At 39.7% G+C, this 16,720-nt stretch overlaps 1 protein-coding gene across 1 annotated transcript in view; it reads right to left on the bottom strand.

The window, feature by feature from the left end:
• Nucleotides 1-1,175: 1,175 nt before the first annotated feature.
• Nucleotides 1,176-16,720, bottom strand: part of LOC137342584 (chloride intracellular channel protein 4) — a 110,937-nt gene continuing 95,392 nt past the window's right edge. Inside the window, exons 5-6 of the mRNA XM_068006575.1 lie at nt 9,891-10,072; nt 1,176-8,439 (exon numbers count right to left, since the gene is read on the bottom strand). Of these exons, the coding sequence (XP_067862676.1) occupies nt 8,275-8,439; nt 9,891-10,072 (347 nt within the window). The 3' untranslated portion in view covers nt 1,176-8,274. The remainder of the gene's footprint in view (nt 8,440-9,890; nt 10,073-16,720) is intronic.

Here is a 16,720-nt window from a genome sequence, read left to right as displayed (position 1 = left end):
CAAATATTTTCTACAAATAGCTGTTAGTCTTGGAGTGAGGAGGAAGGGCAGTGACCAACCAGTTGTGATGTAATCAGGTCAAGTTTGTTCAGCTAGTACCTCAGGTTTTGAAGGAGTTAATGTACGCAAGTTTACCAACGTGAGAATAGATGGAGTTTGTCTGTGATTGCTGCAGCCATTAAGACAAAGTCATGCCAGTCATAAATTTTAATAGGTTTGCCTCAGGCCTGGCCAATTAATTAACTTACCCGACAGGCGTTTGGTAAGCCAAGGGACTGCTGTTCACATCCCATCTACTTGAGTAGTAGAAATAATTAATATTCTAATTATCTGCCTGTTGAAAAATAATCTGTGTATTCTTCAAAGAAGAATTCCTAATGGGCTAGGTTTGCCTTGGTATGGGATGTAGAAAGCCTGCTTTATAAATGCTGCTGGTTTTCCTCAGCATCTCCAGTTCCTGATATCCTGCTTTCTTGTCTGTATTCAAGTTGCAACAGTGGGAGGAGTTCTGTGAAGGAATGGCCTCTTAACATTCAAAAGCTCAGTTAAAAAGACTCTGAAAATGACACTAAAAACTTGAATTTTTCATTTTCAGAAACAATTTAAAGTATTGTGTGATTCAAGTATTGTATTTCTGATTGTCCACTATATGCCTATTGCTTTGAGTAATTACAATTTTTAAAAATAAACCCGACTAATCATTTTAGCCTGGATGTTACTTTCTGACAGTCGGTTGTTTGTTTCTGCCTTTCACTGTGGAAGGTAGCCCACCCATCCTCTGGCAAAAAAGGGTCCTTGTTAAAGTTGTGTCACACTAATCCCATTCACGGTACGCACAAGGTTACAACTTTCATATCATAGGGAATGCGAGTATGTTTATGGAAACTGCCTTTTGCTGTGAACACAAAAAGAGTTGGGAGACAGTCCGCATTGTAATTAAGAAGTCTCATGCATGGATGCCACAAGATTCAAAATGACAGTGCTTGAGTAGTTCTTTGAAGCTCCCATTGAAGAATAGAGTAGACCACTGTAGTGGGATTTCAGGTCCTCTATTACACATTGCTTGACCTTGTTACTGGATATTATTTAGATAAAAACAATTTTTCCCCACTAGTCTCCATTGCTAATTTTTATATCGAGATATACACACGTACAAATGCTACAGGAAACATATCTTGGATGTGAAAATATACATTTTATTTTATTAACAGCTGCCAGCAGTATACTGGTGTTTTTGCAAAATATTTTCAATATACAGTAAGAGATGTAAGCATACTGTACAACAGGGACTGAAACTAATAATAGGCCTGAGGGGCAAAAGGCCCCAAACTGTACACAGGCCCCTACTTTAAAAAAAATTCATTACACTAATCTTCTAATCAAAAATTTTCAGTACTGGGAGGGTACTTGACCTAAATGAAAAAGTACAAGTCTGCAATGTTATGAAATGCACGCTCATGTTCTCTCTTCATTTTAGCCAGTTGGTTAAAGTCACCAACACAGTGGCTAGAATACTTTTGCCACTCAAGCTTCATAAATATAACAAAAGGCCACTAATTTTAAACCAACTCGAAAAAGATGCTGCTGTAGATAAGTTTGGTTCGTTCTTTGTCGACATTGTTCCTTGATGAATGATTAACCTGTCAATCTCAAGCTTGTTTCGACTTGTGGAACACTGTAATGTTTGCCGATTTTGTTTCATTTTTAGGTGTCGATTCCTATCAAATCTCATCAGCCATTACAAAACATTAAACTATGGGCCCTATTGGTTCTGTTGTTCAGATCCATAATGCCATTTAAATGAGAATTGCCGTCAGCCTTTCTGTGGAGCAGAACCGATGCCAACTGTGAACAAAATGAGCTAAAAGTTGCCCATTTTTATTGGTGGTGGTGGATTGGGATTGTGCATCCTTTTAAAACCATTACATTTGAAAAATAAAAATAAAAACTTCAAAGAGAAGCTTCATTTTGAGATCTTCAAATTCACTCCAGTGCGACTAATATAATGTAGTGGATTTCCTGGCTCAGTGTCCACCACTCTTGTAGGTGCAGAGGTGTGTGAGCTCCTTACAGTTTACAGGATTGTGTGTTATCCACAGAAACCCGGATGATAATTCTCTTTTAACACTGTTCAGGCTTTGATTCAATCTGATCAGTGTTATTTTAATGACTTTACACAGTTTCCCAATTTCTGCTTATGAAGTATTGGCCTAGTACTGCACATATGCACTTATATTAAAGTTGCATAACTACTTCTAAAAAACAATAAAAGGTTGCAATACAAAGAAAATGAACATGGAGAAATTATTTTCAGATTACTAGTACCAAAGTATAGGTCTAAGGAGAGCGCAGATTGAAAATGGATCTGAACATTCATTTAATGGCCTAGCCTTTCTATTGAGGTAGCTGCTTTAGAAATTACATGTGAGTTTAAGTTTTCATACAGCTACAGTAAATAGTTACTGTACCAGCATTAACATATCTGCATGTATATGGCAATCAGTACTCAGATTTTAACTTTTACAATAGTGTTAGTAATCTGTTTCAAATAAGGTTGCAGTCGATTCCATTTATTTCTATTTTAAACCATCATCTTAGACAACAGAATAGGGTTTTATTATAGCAAAACGTAGCTTAGAAATAATTGTAGTCTTTCAGCTTTCATGAAGGAGAGATCGTCATCATGATCTACATTTTCATCAGTTCATTAGTGAAAAAGCAGTGTTCCCACTTTATACTTATGTCTAAAAATAAATGGAGGACAATATATCCTGATATTAGGATCTTTTGAGCAGGCTATCATAGCTTGCTCTGAAAGGTCTTCATTTTGCCATTGAGTTCAGTTAATATTGCGACAAGCATTCTAACTGTTGTCTCAAATGTCTCACAAAGTAAAAAAATACATATTTAAAATTGTATTTAAAAATTGGAGTAGATCACTATAGTGCTAAATCTGGTCCAATGCCTTAGTTTTACTGGCCAACAGTGACCCTTTAACAGATGAAGCTAGATTTGACACCTCCTATTAGTATCATATTATATTCAGGGTCAGAAGAATCTCCCAGGGTTGTCCTCCCATATTTAATTGCTATTTTACTGTTGTTAATACTGAAAGAGATTACAATATTTTGCCAAATGTCAGCTTAATCTCCTTTAGATGTTCTCTGAAGATGTTCCTACTTCAAATTCTTAACAGTTTAAGGCAATAGCCAATTAACATTAATCCCAAAAATATCTGCTGCCGTTGGCACTTTTAGTATTGAATAGCCCTTTTGTATGATACAGCAAACAGTAAAAGTTCAGGGCCTGGCACAATTGGTCAACAGTCCAAATATCAAGAAAATACAGTGTATTAGGGCCCTTCTCTTTGGGGGTGATTTTAAACCCCAGGAATGTTCAATATAATATGGACTTTGGAAACATTGTTACAGTTGGGGGCGGGTTGGAGTTGAAAATAGTTGTTTTTGGGGTCGCGACCGCAACCCGGCTTTATTTCCGGGTTTAACATTGGCGCGGAAAAGTACAGGCTTCCCACTGGGAATGCAAAGTCCGAAAATGTTGCGGTTGCAACCCAAAAAAAAACTATTTTCAACTCCCACCCGCCCCAACCCCACCTGTTCTTGGGGTTTAAAATCACCCCCATTGTGTCAAAACACGGTGTGCTATAAAACCCACCATTGGGTTATCAATGCCATAGTAGTTGGAAACTAACTGTTGAAGTGAAGACAATCACTGAACAGAATGTGGAGTCCAAGTTCACGTGAATTTGGGCAAATTGAACTATGACCTGTTCAGATTTTTGTTTTCATTTACAAAATGCAACTGCACATTTAGGTTTAATTTTGGACTTTTAATTGGGAAAATGATGAGCTTTAATCAAGTTCAGCAAAATGGTGCCAGTTTGAATGAAAGTGTGGAACACACTCTCATCCCTTGTGATGTGCCAGATCCCAGATTCACCATTCTAGAGATTTCTATTGGGAATTAGGCTCTTGGATCACTCGATTGATTCTTCCATCTCACCTATAAATCATTAATGAGTATGTAGTCATGAATATGGTGGGGATCGGGGATCCTTGGACCAAGCTAAAGAGACATTACTACTGTCTAATTTGTAAAGCTGAGTTCCTAAAAATTTAATGTATGTCACCTGTACAGTAAGGACCCTCGTCAGGCTTCACATATACCTAGTTGTACATGGCTCAGTTCAGTCTAGTTCAAAGTTTACTAGGGTCTAGGATCTTGGTGGTATCCTTATATTCCATCTGGAGTCTTGGCTTTGCTCCCTTCCAATTTCTGTCAGTCTCAGTCCCTGTCTTTTGATACGCTTGGAGATTACATTGTTTTTTCCCATCTGCTAAGCATTATTTTCATAAATGTTTTTACTGAAGTGTTGATGGATTTTTTAATCTTGGCTGTAACAGTGCGGGAAATTCTAAGTGTAAATATCCTATATACTCAAGTCTATAAGCAAACTTCCTTAAAATAATGTTCAATATAATATGGACTTTGGAAACATTGTTACAGTTTCAGGACAACCTAAGGCAATAAAAGTTGATTGCTCATTATCTTAGGAGTAAATACAAATGACCAATGGTTGAATATGGAATATTGTTGATAAAGTCTAGAAGATCCATGTTGGAAAGCAAATAATAATCCATCAATTCATGAAAAAAGGAAGTCACTCCCAATGGCGACATAAAAGAGAGTGGCGAAGGGATTGTTTTGATCAGGCAGAATGGTTGCCTGTAGCCCCTTCTCCCTTTCTATTGTGGAGCAAATTGCTTGAAAAAGTCTTTTTCTTTCACCTACTTATCCTCCCATCCCACAAGAGCTAGTGTTTACACATTGAATTCGTATTAACTTAGCAGTAACATTACCACCACCCAGCAGAAGTGAATCCAATGTCAGCATTTGCCCAAAGCTTTAAACACTCGAGTCAAATCCAATCTGGGTTCAACCTGGAATAGTGTACTCTGTGTGAACAAAATCGGGCTTGTGTAGGGATTAACAAACCTGCATCTGTATTGAACCAAACTATTGGCGCTTACAAAAGGGACAAAGCAAATAGTTTAAGGAATATTTATTGTAACATGTGAAAATTGAACTGGGCTGAACCAAGGAATTACAAAACCATGTTTAAAGGAGATGCATATTGTCCAGTTTCCAAAAGTAAATGATTTTTAGGAGATGGAAGTACAAGCAGGCAAATTTCATGCTGAGCCCCTCCTGTGACTTTACACTAATATTTGATTTTCTTAGATCATTGCATATATTCCTGAAACTAAGCATTTGTTACCTTTTGACCCCAACAGTCCATTTTACATTGTTTCACTTTAGTACAGATGCAAATTTCTTCATCCCCGGGTATAATTCAGGGGTGAGTTTCCAGGTTTTTCTCACAAGTACAATAACTATCAATCAACCATTACCTGTTCAACGTTCCATTTATTCTATATCTCCAACATGCTATTAACATTAAAAATGAAGAGACAGTGACATTTTCCAGAGTAGAATGGGCAGCTCAAATGATGTACAGCTGGGGAACACTCGCTGGTTTTTGTGGTGCACAACCATTTCTTAAAAGGGCATGTTAACCTTTAGATTATTTTAATAATAACACATTGAGAATTAACCTATTCTACAAAATACAGTAATTCTGCCATTTTGGAACATTTTGTCTTTTAAAAGAAAAATAAAGTGAAATTTTACTCTACTTAAAAATGGAGAAATGTCAACACAAAAAGAAACCCTCAATACAGGGTCCCAAACTAGTAGTTGCATTGTGGAAAAATTCAATTTGAACCATTGTATTTTGTCACTATATAAGGTAGCCAGATTCTGATTCTTTTGGTTTGCTTGCTTACCTAATTGTGTACTCCAGGTGAAACTCATTATTTAAACTATTTAATGGTAATTTGCAACCCAGTGCTCTGGGTAATGTATCCCACCTGGGATTGCTTTCCTTGGGAAACCTGTTTACAATGAAGTCAGCCTGATATCAAGTGAAAAAAAGCACAAAATATGACCACCATCAAATGAGAAAATGCAATTTTACAAATCGGGTTTCTTTACAAGCTAGCAGAGAATTCGCTAAGCTTGTACTGTTACTTACAAAAAAAGAACTTGGGCTTGTTTTCAACTTCTTTCTTTTTTGAACAGGATGTACATTCTCCAGTGCTCTCTGAGGAGCCATTTTCTCTCACCATGTAGCCTCCATCCCCAAAGGTAACAGTCTCGGTTGTAGAGTCTCCAGCATAGCCCTCAAATGCTGATCTACAATCAGCTGGCTGGAGATGTATGTGAAGTAAAGTAAATGAGTTGGCCACAAGTCGATGAAACCCATACAGTTTTGCAGTGCTACACTTTGGTTGTGCACACAAATAGGCAACGATCCAGCTGCCATTTCAAATGACTTTCATTTCTGTGTTCAGGATTATGAAAATGTTTGTAATAAAACCAATGTGGTGTAACTTCATTGTCACTGCATTTCAAAGAGAGTTATTTTATAATGTTGCAACAATCACTTCTACCTGTATTTAAATCATTTTATAACTGGAGTGGTCTTGTGACTTTTATTATCTTGTAGTTCTGCCACCATTAGGGGACGAATAATGTACAACTCGGTCACTAGTTCGGAAAATGGCAGCATGATCTTTATATAAAATCTTTCAAAAAGCACTAATGACTGGCCTTCAATCAAGACGTCAACCTGGGATAACTTCAGATAATATGTATATTGCACTGGGTTGCAATAATATAATATATATATCCTTCATAAACTTCAACTGCATTATTAAGTCACTCTGTGAAATAAGGTTGTCGGGTATATTACATTCTACAACAAGGATTTAATTGATCAATGAGATAATCAACAATGGGAGTGTTCTCTGTCATTGAATTCTGAATATCAGTCATGAACTGGACGTAGTTCAAACATACACTGCCATTGGTTTAGTATTCTGCTGCAGGTAAAGAGGAGGAGGAAGAAATGGCAAAGAAATGCAAGACCAATTTGGACATTTCTTGGAGCAAACCTCTGACAACAGGTGTCCTGTGGAATGGCTGGCCCCACAGTGCAGAGAACTGCACAATGTATCAGGGTTTTTCATCTCTCCCTGGAGAACATCCAAGTTACAAGTGGCATCAGTTCTTTTTGTGCACTGACATGACAAATATCTACTCATGAAGCTATTTGCATATTTCAACTGAAAATGCACTCAGGAAAGCCTACCTTTTTCTTTATGTATTCAAATGAACCACTTAATCGCACTTGAATTTTCAAAAGAAGATATAGGGAGAGCTATTAATGCAGACATTATTGTCTTGAGCTTGTGTATCCCCATAAGGACAATATTGTCCACTTAATAGAAATGTACAAATATTCTATAAACTGGATATTGCATCACCCGCTACAGCCACACATCACCATGTTTTACCTCAGTGCTGATTTGATCAATTTCTGGCTCACCCACCCCTTATATCAACTATAGGCTTCCAGGGCAAACTGATTCTTCTGTTAACTTATCAAAATATTGGTAAAACCAAAGCAAAAAATAAAATGTGTCAAAATAGTTTGGAATGAAACTGAACAATGGGCCAAGTGGGAATATTTTACTCCTGATTAATCAATCACAGATTTGGGGATTATTGCAGCATTATAGATATAATGATAAAACTGATCAGTTGAATACTGTAAGTTATTATATTTAGTGTTTGTATGTGTATTTCTTTCATAATACCTACAACTAAGGCTTTCAAGGCTACTTGCTTAATTAATGGTGGCGGTTACATTTAGGTACTTGTGTTAACTAATGTGATCTGAACCAATTAGGCAACTGTAACCTGTTAACTTTTGAGGCTAAGGTTGGGTTTGTGATATCTACATGTAAATGTGATCAAAATTAACTGTAAGATCAGCAATGTTCTTTTGCTGCTTTTCACATAGCTTATAGAAATACCTATCACAGCACAAGGTCTTAAAGGCATAGTTTCCTATAACAGCTTCCCATAGATATCAAGAATGTCAACTTGGACATCAATTGCCAAATGGTTACGTTCACCTAGGCAACGGCGTACTTAGCTCACGCAACCTTGAAAGCCCTTCCTAAAAATATATATAAAAAGGTAAGGACTGAGATACCTGAAGTTATAATCCAATGGAAAATATAAAATAATATCTGACAACTTGCAAAACCATGCAATAAAAGTAAAGCGTAGTCTGTTAACAAAAGCTTTTCTGTTAGTGAATGCTTGTGCTGGCCTTGTCCACCATCACTTGCTGAGGCGTTTTGCTACATCTGCATAAGCGATTTCAATTTCTTTGTCTCCGGGGCAGGTATTTGTGAATTCATCCCTGGTGTAAGCATTCTGCAGGTATCGCCAGATTCCCGTCATGGATTTGGGGATTTCAAAGTTCCGATATTTCTTTGCTACAACCTAAAGAAGAAAGAACTTGCATTATCATATCCTCAGGATGGCCCTAAATACTTATTAAAAAAATCCTTAAAAGCAAGTGATGATCATTTCAATTATTTCAGTCCTGATGGATTCATGTTTAAATCTCGTTTGTGTTTCTCATCAGTTTATTAATTTCTGATATATGCTACGCTTTGTGGAATATTATTCAATAAACATGCAGTGATCGTCAGTTTCAGTGTCAGTGTCATCATGTCAGTGTCATCATGTGTCAACTGTATGAGCCAAATGGTCTGCTCATGTTCCACAACACTCACTACTGGCAAAAAAAGCAGGTCACAATGACATAAAGTCGCCCCATGAACTTCACAGTATATATTACATGTAAGAAAATAACAGGTATGTGGGAGTGATTTCAAGGCCTGCATTTTATCTCAGGTTTCGGGTGATAGACTGATATCATCCGAACTACCTAATGAGATTGTTGCCTTGTTGTCATTTGCAAATATCCATTGTTCTTTATTTCATAAGGTCTGAAAGGGTCAGTACTTTAATACGCCCATCTCTCTGTGCGTTACTGTTTAACTAAAAATGGTAACAACTGTAAGACCTGCCCTACACAGATGAGATCTAATTATAATCATAAAGAAAAATTGAATCTTTTCTGAAAATAAATATGTAAAATGTTTACTGATTATTGCTGCCTCACAGTGGAACAGAGAAGTATGTTTCACAAAGGCAGCTACTATGGTGAAATTGTTGACTTGCCATCAACTCCTTCTGCAGTCTGGTACCAGGCTGACTTCATTAATTTATTTTAATGATTTCTCTACTTGTTTTTTTTTTGATAACAGGGTGGCTCAGAGTATAAAGGTCCCTGGAGTTGCCATTAATAGCACTTAGTGATTGACAGAAGGATAAGAAGTCTTTGGCCCCGATTTTAACTTCACCCGCCTGACTGAAACCAGGCAGGGGGCAGTTAAAGTGGAGCAGGGGACTTTACCACTCCTTTCCCGCCCCGATCCGGCGGGGTCCTCAAGGCCGGCGGGGTCCTCTTTAAATATACAGATCGGGCTCCGAGGATGTCATCTGCTATTTTAACTGGAGATCAGAGCGGGGGTGTTGTGATGGTTTCCCCGCCAGGCCGAACCTGACAGGAGCTGGATTGTGGGCCAGAAGAGGCCAGGTCGGTAAGTTTTTTTTTTAAAATGTAGGTTTCCTTGAGGGCCAGGAGGAGCATGAGTGCTAAGCTTCAGAAACTGGCTCACTGCAGTGCTAAAGTTGAATGCAAACACGCCCAAAATGTACAGGCAAAACAATGAGTTAGATTGTCCTGGATCACCTGGTCCTGCAGAGAATGTTGCTACCCAAGGCCAAACATTCAAAGATTTTTTAAAAATTATTTGCTTTCTTTGCTGGTGCAAATTTTTATAGTTGACTGAATCCGAACACAATGAGAAATAACTCAGTACCTTGACAATGTGAAGCTTTGGGAGCAGATTGCAGTCTGCGAGCGTCATATCATTTCCATCCAGGAACTTGCGGTTGGAGGCCTTGACATCTTCCATGCTGTCAGCATCGATCTCTTCAGGGAGGGATGTGTTCAAATACTCATCCAGCTTTTGCAGTGTTTTCAGCAGGCCTTTTTCCAGAGCTGTAGAAAAAGGAATGTTATCAGATAGGTTGCACTCCAGTTAAGCATATGTAACCGATTCATTAAAATGTTTCAGAGAAGTGTACAGTAGTAGTAATCCAAATCCATTTAGAAAATTCTGTTTTCATCGCTCCACCATTGGCAGCCGTGCGTTCAACTGCCTAAGCTGTAAGCTCCGGAATTTCCACCCTAAACCTCTCTGTCTCTCTAGCTCTTTCTCCTTCTTTAAGACACACCTCTTTGACCAAGTTTTTGGTCACCTGTTCTAATATCTTATGTGGCTCGGTGTCAAATTTTGTTTGATAACGCTCCTGTGAAGCACCTTGGGATGTTTTACTAGGTTAAAGATGCTATATGAATGCAAGTTGTTGTCTGTACTGGGTGCCCTCACTCAAAGTTTCCTTTCTTTTCCTAACCATCACCAGACCAAGCTATTCCTACATAAAACTGAAATCAAAGCGTATTTTTTATTTATAAAACTTTATGGGGAACTCCAATGAAATAGCATGATACTTACATACAAAATAGTGAAGCTATATAACATTTTCATGCTTTCGGTCAATGTTTTACTGGTAAATCTTGGATATATCAATCTTATTCATATGTCCACATTTTGAAGCATACAGTATAACTGAGTTCAAGAGCTAATTAAATGTGCTTCTGGAGAGAGATGGAACTACAGGTAATAAAAGTAGCTGTTACTCTACTGCTTAAGTATGTGTGGACTGTAGGGAGAGTATGTTCAAGTCCTTGAACATGTTGTCACCTCCCCAATCCATGTCCATCTTTCTTGCAACTCCATGTTTGTATTGTTCCAATCAGGTTTCCGCCTATGCTACAGCACCGAAATGGCCCTAATTAAAGTCACAATTGACATCCTCAGTGGCTGTGACCATGGTGCACTATCCCTCCTCATCCTTCTCAACCTTTTTGCAGCCTTTGACATAGACGAACACACCATCAACACCTCTCCTCTAGTGTCCGGTTCAGTAGGACTGCCTTCGCTTGGTTCCACTCTTACCCAATCATAACCAGTGCATCTCCAACAACCTCTTTGACAAAGCTTTTGGTGACCCCCTCCTCATGACTCCATCTTTGGCTCAGTGTTGATTTTTGTTCGATTATGCTTCCGTGAAGCGCCTCGAAACATTTTTCTATGATAAAGACACTACATAAATGCAAGTTCTTGATGGAAATTACACTGATTACACAATCTGAAGGATAGGCTTTCACCAAACAGAATATAGAAAATGTCATAAAGATAGAAGATCTCAAGACAAGCATAGTTTTCGTTGTTAAATGTTGATTTCACCAGATATTCTCCAGTTGTATGTTTGTTTTTAAAATTTCAGTTCCACTCTCATGCAGGCGTCTCCTGTGCACATCCTATTAGCATACTGTCATGTTGAGCCATGTTCTACATCTCCAATCCTTTTAATTGTTGTATGTTCAAAGCAAGAACAAGTTCTTTATGTCACTGTGATTTTATTCACTCGCTTCTTCCCTGGCTCTCCACAATGACTGGTATTATAAATATAGGTACTATACTTAGATACAAGTGATTGTTCAGCTTCTATATCTGATGTCACTGTTCTAGGAATCTATGCCAATACCATACCAGAAGTGGCACACGCGTGCAAAACAAAATAAAGAAGAAAACATACAGCAATGGAGCCGTCTGCCTCTATAAATTGCACAACTCCACTCAATCTACCCAAAGGGATTCAAATGTTGGGTGAGGTTATAGCACGAGCAGGGCAACGGGCTGTTTGAATTGGCTACCAGAAGTGAGGTATGGCTTTCATTGAAATTGGCCCTGATGATGATTTAGTGCACCGCATACTGCACGTTTAATTTAATCATACAAAAGAATGGCTTTTACATTGTGTACATTTGTGAACTCGTTCTGCCAAATATTACTGGGATAAGCTCTACCACTTCAAGAGAAGCAGCTTTCCCAGGGATTACATTTGAGGCATTCATCATGTCGGCACTGAAACATCCTTCAAGAGAACATTAATTTGCTGCTTTTCATGATGCAGTTCCAGTTGATTCAATATCATATTACACAGAAATGATAAAGTGTGTGACCTGACCTTCAAAGCTACTTTGCTTAAGTGCAGTAGAAAATGTTAATGTACATCCTCTATCAAACACATTGCAGGAAAACATATTCTTTACATAATAAAAATTAACGTAATTCTTCCCCAACCGCACTGTGCTGCAGAAGAGGGAGTGGTGGAACTGTGCATTGACAAATCAGCAGGATTCACTGATCACGGATACAATACATTCTCTTGTACCTGAGCATATTGCCCTAGCAATGCAAGATTTGGGGTCAAAAACGGTAATTTTACTTAAACAGAATCTGATCCAGATAGCCTCAGATCACCATATCCTTCAGACAGATTATTTTACAAAACAGAGTAAGCTTCTTTGAACATGGGGGGAAATCATCTTTATGATACTCATATGGAGTAGTCCAAGTGTAAAGATGGGACAGGGGAGCATTACAAAGGGCTTATTCTCAGTCGGATGACATTAGTACACTTAAGATTTTATTAATGTTGTTATCTGGCCTCCACTGGGATATGATATCCTACATTTCAGCCTAATGATATTCCCTCTTTCACATATTAAGAATGAATGAACTTGCATCTATATAGTGCCTTTCACATCTTCAAAACCTCCCAAAGAGCTTCACAGCCAATGAATTACTTTTGAAATGTAGTCACTATTGTAATGTAGGAAAACGCGACAGCCAATTTTGCACACAGCAAAGTCCCACAAACAGTAATTTGATAAATGACCAGGTAATCTGTTTCGGTGGTGTTAGCTGAGGGATAAGTGTTGGCCAGGACACCGAGAGAACTCCCCTACTCTTCTCCGAACAGTGGCATATGACCTTTTATGTCCTCCTGAGAGGGCAGACAGGCCTCGGCTTACTGTCTCATTTGAAAAACAGTACCTCCAGCTGTGCAGCACTCCCTCATTGAAGTGTCAGCCCAAATTATGTGCTCAAGTCTCTAGAGTGGGGTTTGAACCCATGATCTTCTGATTCAGAGGTTAGACTGCTACCACTGAGCCTGGGCTGACTGCTATGAAGAATTACTCCTTGGGTACAGTACCAGGAGGGTGAATGGCACTTGTGGAACTGTAACCAGAAGAAATAATACGTTCAGGAAATGAGGATGAGAGAGGATGGTGTAAAAAGGAGGGAAAATTAGCTAGAGCCTTGAGGCAGGGGTTGGCAGGTCAGAATCCTGGCTGTGTGAGTTCCCAGCAACTGGGGTTATATAGAACTCCACATAGTATTTAAAATTGAATTGGCCTGCACTTCATTGTTAGCCTGGTATCTCCTTGGGAACCTGGGGCGGAGAGTGCTGCACAGAGTGTGGCTTCAAATACTGCATTGAGCCACTTTGCAGATACCCAGGACGTATGTTCGTACTGTGGCCTGGATGTAGATGTTTTTCGTATTTATGTACGATGTAAGAGGTTGCAGCCCCTCTTCCACTATTTAAAGGGGCTGCTGCTCAATTTTTGGTTGGACTTCAGTCCGATGCTGGTGATCTTGGGTCACCTGGTGCGTAAGGTGGAGAGCAGATTAGAGGACCACCTCATAGGTCTGCTGTTGGGCCTGGCCAAAAACCATAATTTATTGGTTCAGGGTGCGTAGGATCCATGGGGTACAGTTGCTCCAACAGCTTGCCTCAGTTTTGTGGCCCTGTGCATGCCCCGGTGGCCCTGAAGATGGATCACGGGCTATCGACCAGTATGCTTGAGGCCTTTTGCAACCAGTGCAGGATGTTAATTGTATTATTAGGACAAATAGTTTTTATTTTTATTTTATACATATCAGTTTGGGTGGACTGTTTGTGTATTAGTAATATTAGTGTTGACCTCCTAACGGGGCACTTGGAGCAATGTTTTAATCCTGATGGCACTGGGTTAGCCCAGTGTCACTCTACTGGTCCACTCCAAAATAGTCCTGGTATCTTCTCTTCCCCCTGTCTCCCAATGATGGTCTCATTTCAGGCATAAGAAGGGCTAAATACACTTGGAACAAAATAGCCCTCTGAGCTCAGAGGATGAGTTAAACATTGCAATAATAAAGATATTGCTATTGTTTGGGTAGCTTTATTAATGTAATGTTTATTTTAGCAATACACTGAATGAGTTGAAGACAAAGACCAGTCAGTCCAATGAGACAACAGAAACCATAAGGCTGATAATGCTGTCTCTCAGCAATAGCACTGGGGTTGCTGTGCATCAGTTGCTATGTGCACTGTGGGGGCACATGGCTGATCTCGCAGCATAATGTAAGGTCAGCTATATTCTGTATTTTTGCAGTGCTCCCAGTGCTTCGACATGGGAGTACAGTTGAAGTTCTTAGTGTGCTCAATTGCATACAGGCATGGTCATCCCTACTACCATAATTCTCTATTGTCAAGTTTTGGGGGAGAGTACATGCCAAACAGGTGTATTTGCACCCTCGTTCTCCATTAGGACCCATCCTTACACTGCCACTCATGTTTGCAAGGCCATGCTCTTGTATGTCATCCTGTCCAAAGACACCTGCCTGTACACAGACTAAGATTCCCTAAGAACTATCCACACACTTACACCTAGACTTGCAAACCAGTTACACAGAATTACATAGAATGTATAGCACAGAAACAGACCATTCGGCCCAAAAGGTCCATGCCAGTGTTTATGCTCCACACGAGCCTCCTCCCTCCCTAATTCATCTAATGCTATCAGTACATCCTTCTGTTCCATTCTCCCTCATGTGTTTATCTAGCTTCCCCTTAAATCCATCTATGCTAGTCGCCTCAAGTACTCCTTGTGGTAGTGAGTTCCACATTCGAACCACCCTCTGGGTAAAGAAGCTTCTCCTGAATTCCCTATTGGATTAATTAGTGACTATCTTATGGCCGCTAGTTCTGATCTTCCCCGCAAGTGGAAACATCTCCTCTACATCTACCCTATCAAACCCTTTCATAATGTTAAAGACTTCAATCAAGTCACCTCTCAGTCTTCTCTTTTCTAGAGAAAAGACCCCAGCCTGTTCAATCTTTCCTGATAGGTATAAACCCTCAGTTCTGCTTTGATCCCAGTAAGTACTTTTTGTACTATCTCCAGGACCTCTATATCCTTTTTATAATATGGAGACCAGAACTGTTCACAGTACTCCAAGTGCAGTCTAACCAAGGTGCTATACAGGTTTAACACAACTTCTCTGCTTTTCAATCTGATCCCCCTAGAAATGAACCCCAGTGCTTGGTTTGCTTTTTTATGGCCTTATTAACCTGCATTGCTACTTTTCATGATTTGTGTATCTGTACCCCCAGATCCCTCTGCACTTCTGCCCCATTTAGATTCTTATTATCCAAGCGGCATGTGGCCCCTTATTCTTCCTACCAAAATGTAATACCTCACACTTATCTATATTGAAATTCATTTGCCAATTACACACCCATTCTGCAAGTTTATTAATGTATTCCTGTATTTTGATGCAGTCCTCCTCGGTATTAACTATACCCCTCAATTTGGTGTTGTCCACAAATTTTGAAATTGTACTTCCGATTCCCGAGTCCAAATTGTTTATGTGAATGGTGAACCACAGTGGTCCCAGCACCGATCCTTGTGGAACACCATTTCCCACCTTTTGTCAGTCTGAGTAACAGGGTAGGGACAGATAAGGGTTGCAGTACAGCTTTAAGAAGCTGTCAGCAAGGCTCCAAGAATTTTCCCAAACTTCCTTTGACCAACTAGACCAAAATAGTGCAGAAACAATGAATTGCTAAGAGATACAGCAAAACAGCAAAGTACTTTCAACAATATGGACCCCACTGAAGGTAAAAAGATTCCCTTAAACCACCTGTTTTATATAGGTGCTTAGCCTATGAGACACTGCTAAGGCACAGGGATTTTTTAAATTTCAAAATATACTTTATTTCATAAAATTTAAAGATACCACAATTCTAAGGCGTACAATTTTAAAACAATACAACACTGATTGTACATAATACGATTCCAATATTACAATTTAAACACAGTACATCTCTTATAATACATGTTGTACAATACAAGGTGGGATGGCCTTACACGGTGGCCTTTCCCCTTAGCACCTTTGCGTAGATCGCACCTCGCTTCAGTGCGTCCCGCAGCACGTACTCCTGGACCTTGGAGTCGGCAACACTTGGTAGCGGACAGCTCCTTCAGCTGGAAGACCAGCAGGTTTCGGGTGGACCAAAGGATCTCCTTCACCGAGCTGATGGTCTTCCAGCCGCAGTTCATATCTGTCGCAGTGTGCGTCCCAGGGAACAGCCCATAGAGCACAGCGTCCTGTGTTACCGAGCTGTTGGGGTGAACCGGGACAGATACCAACCCATCTCTCTCCACACCCTCTGCGCAAAGGGGCAGTCCATCAGGAGGTGGACAACGGTCTCCTCCCCGCCGCAGCCTTGAGGGCAGCTCGTGGTGGCGCTGAGATTCCGTGCGTGTTGGAAGGACCACATTGGGAGGGCCCTTCTCACTACCATCCAAGCTACATCCTGGTGCTTGTTGGTCAGTTCTGGCAACAAGATGTTTTGCCAAATGGCATTGACAGTCTGGTCGGGCAGCTGCCCGATCGGATCCACC

Source organism: Heptranchias perlo, chromosome 26, assembly GCF_035084215.1.
Source record: "Heptranchias perlo isolate sHepPer1 chromosome 26, sHepPer1.hap1, whole genome shotgun sequence".
NCBI classification, from domain to species: domain Eukaryota; kingdom Metazoa; phylum Chordata; class Chondrichthyes; order Hexanchiformes; family Hexanchidae; genus Heptranchias; species Heptranchias perlo.
This window is presented reverse-complemented; position numbering and strand designations above follow the sequence as displayed.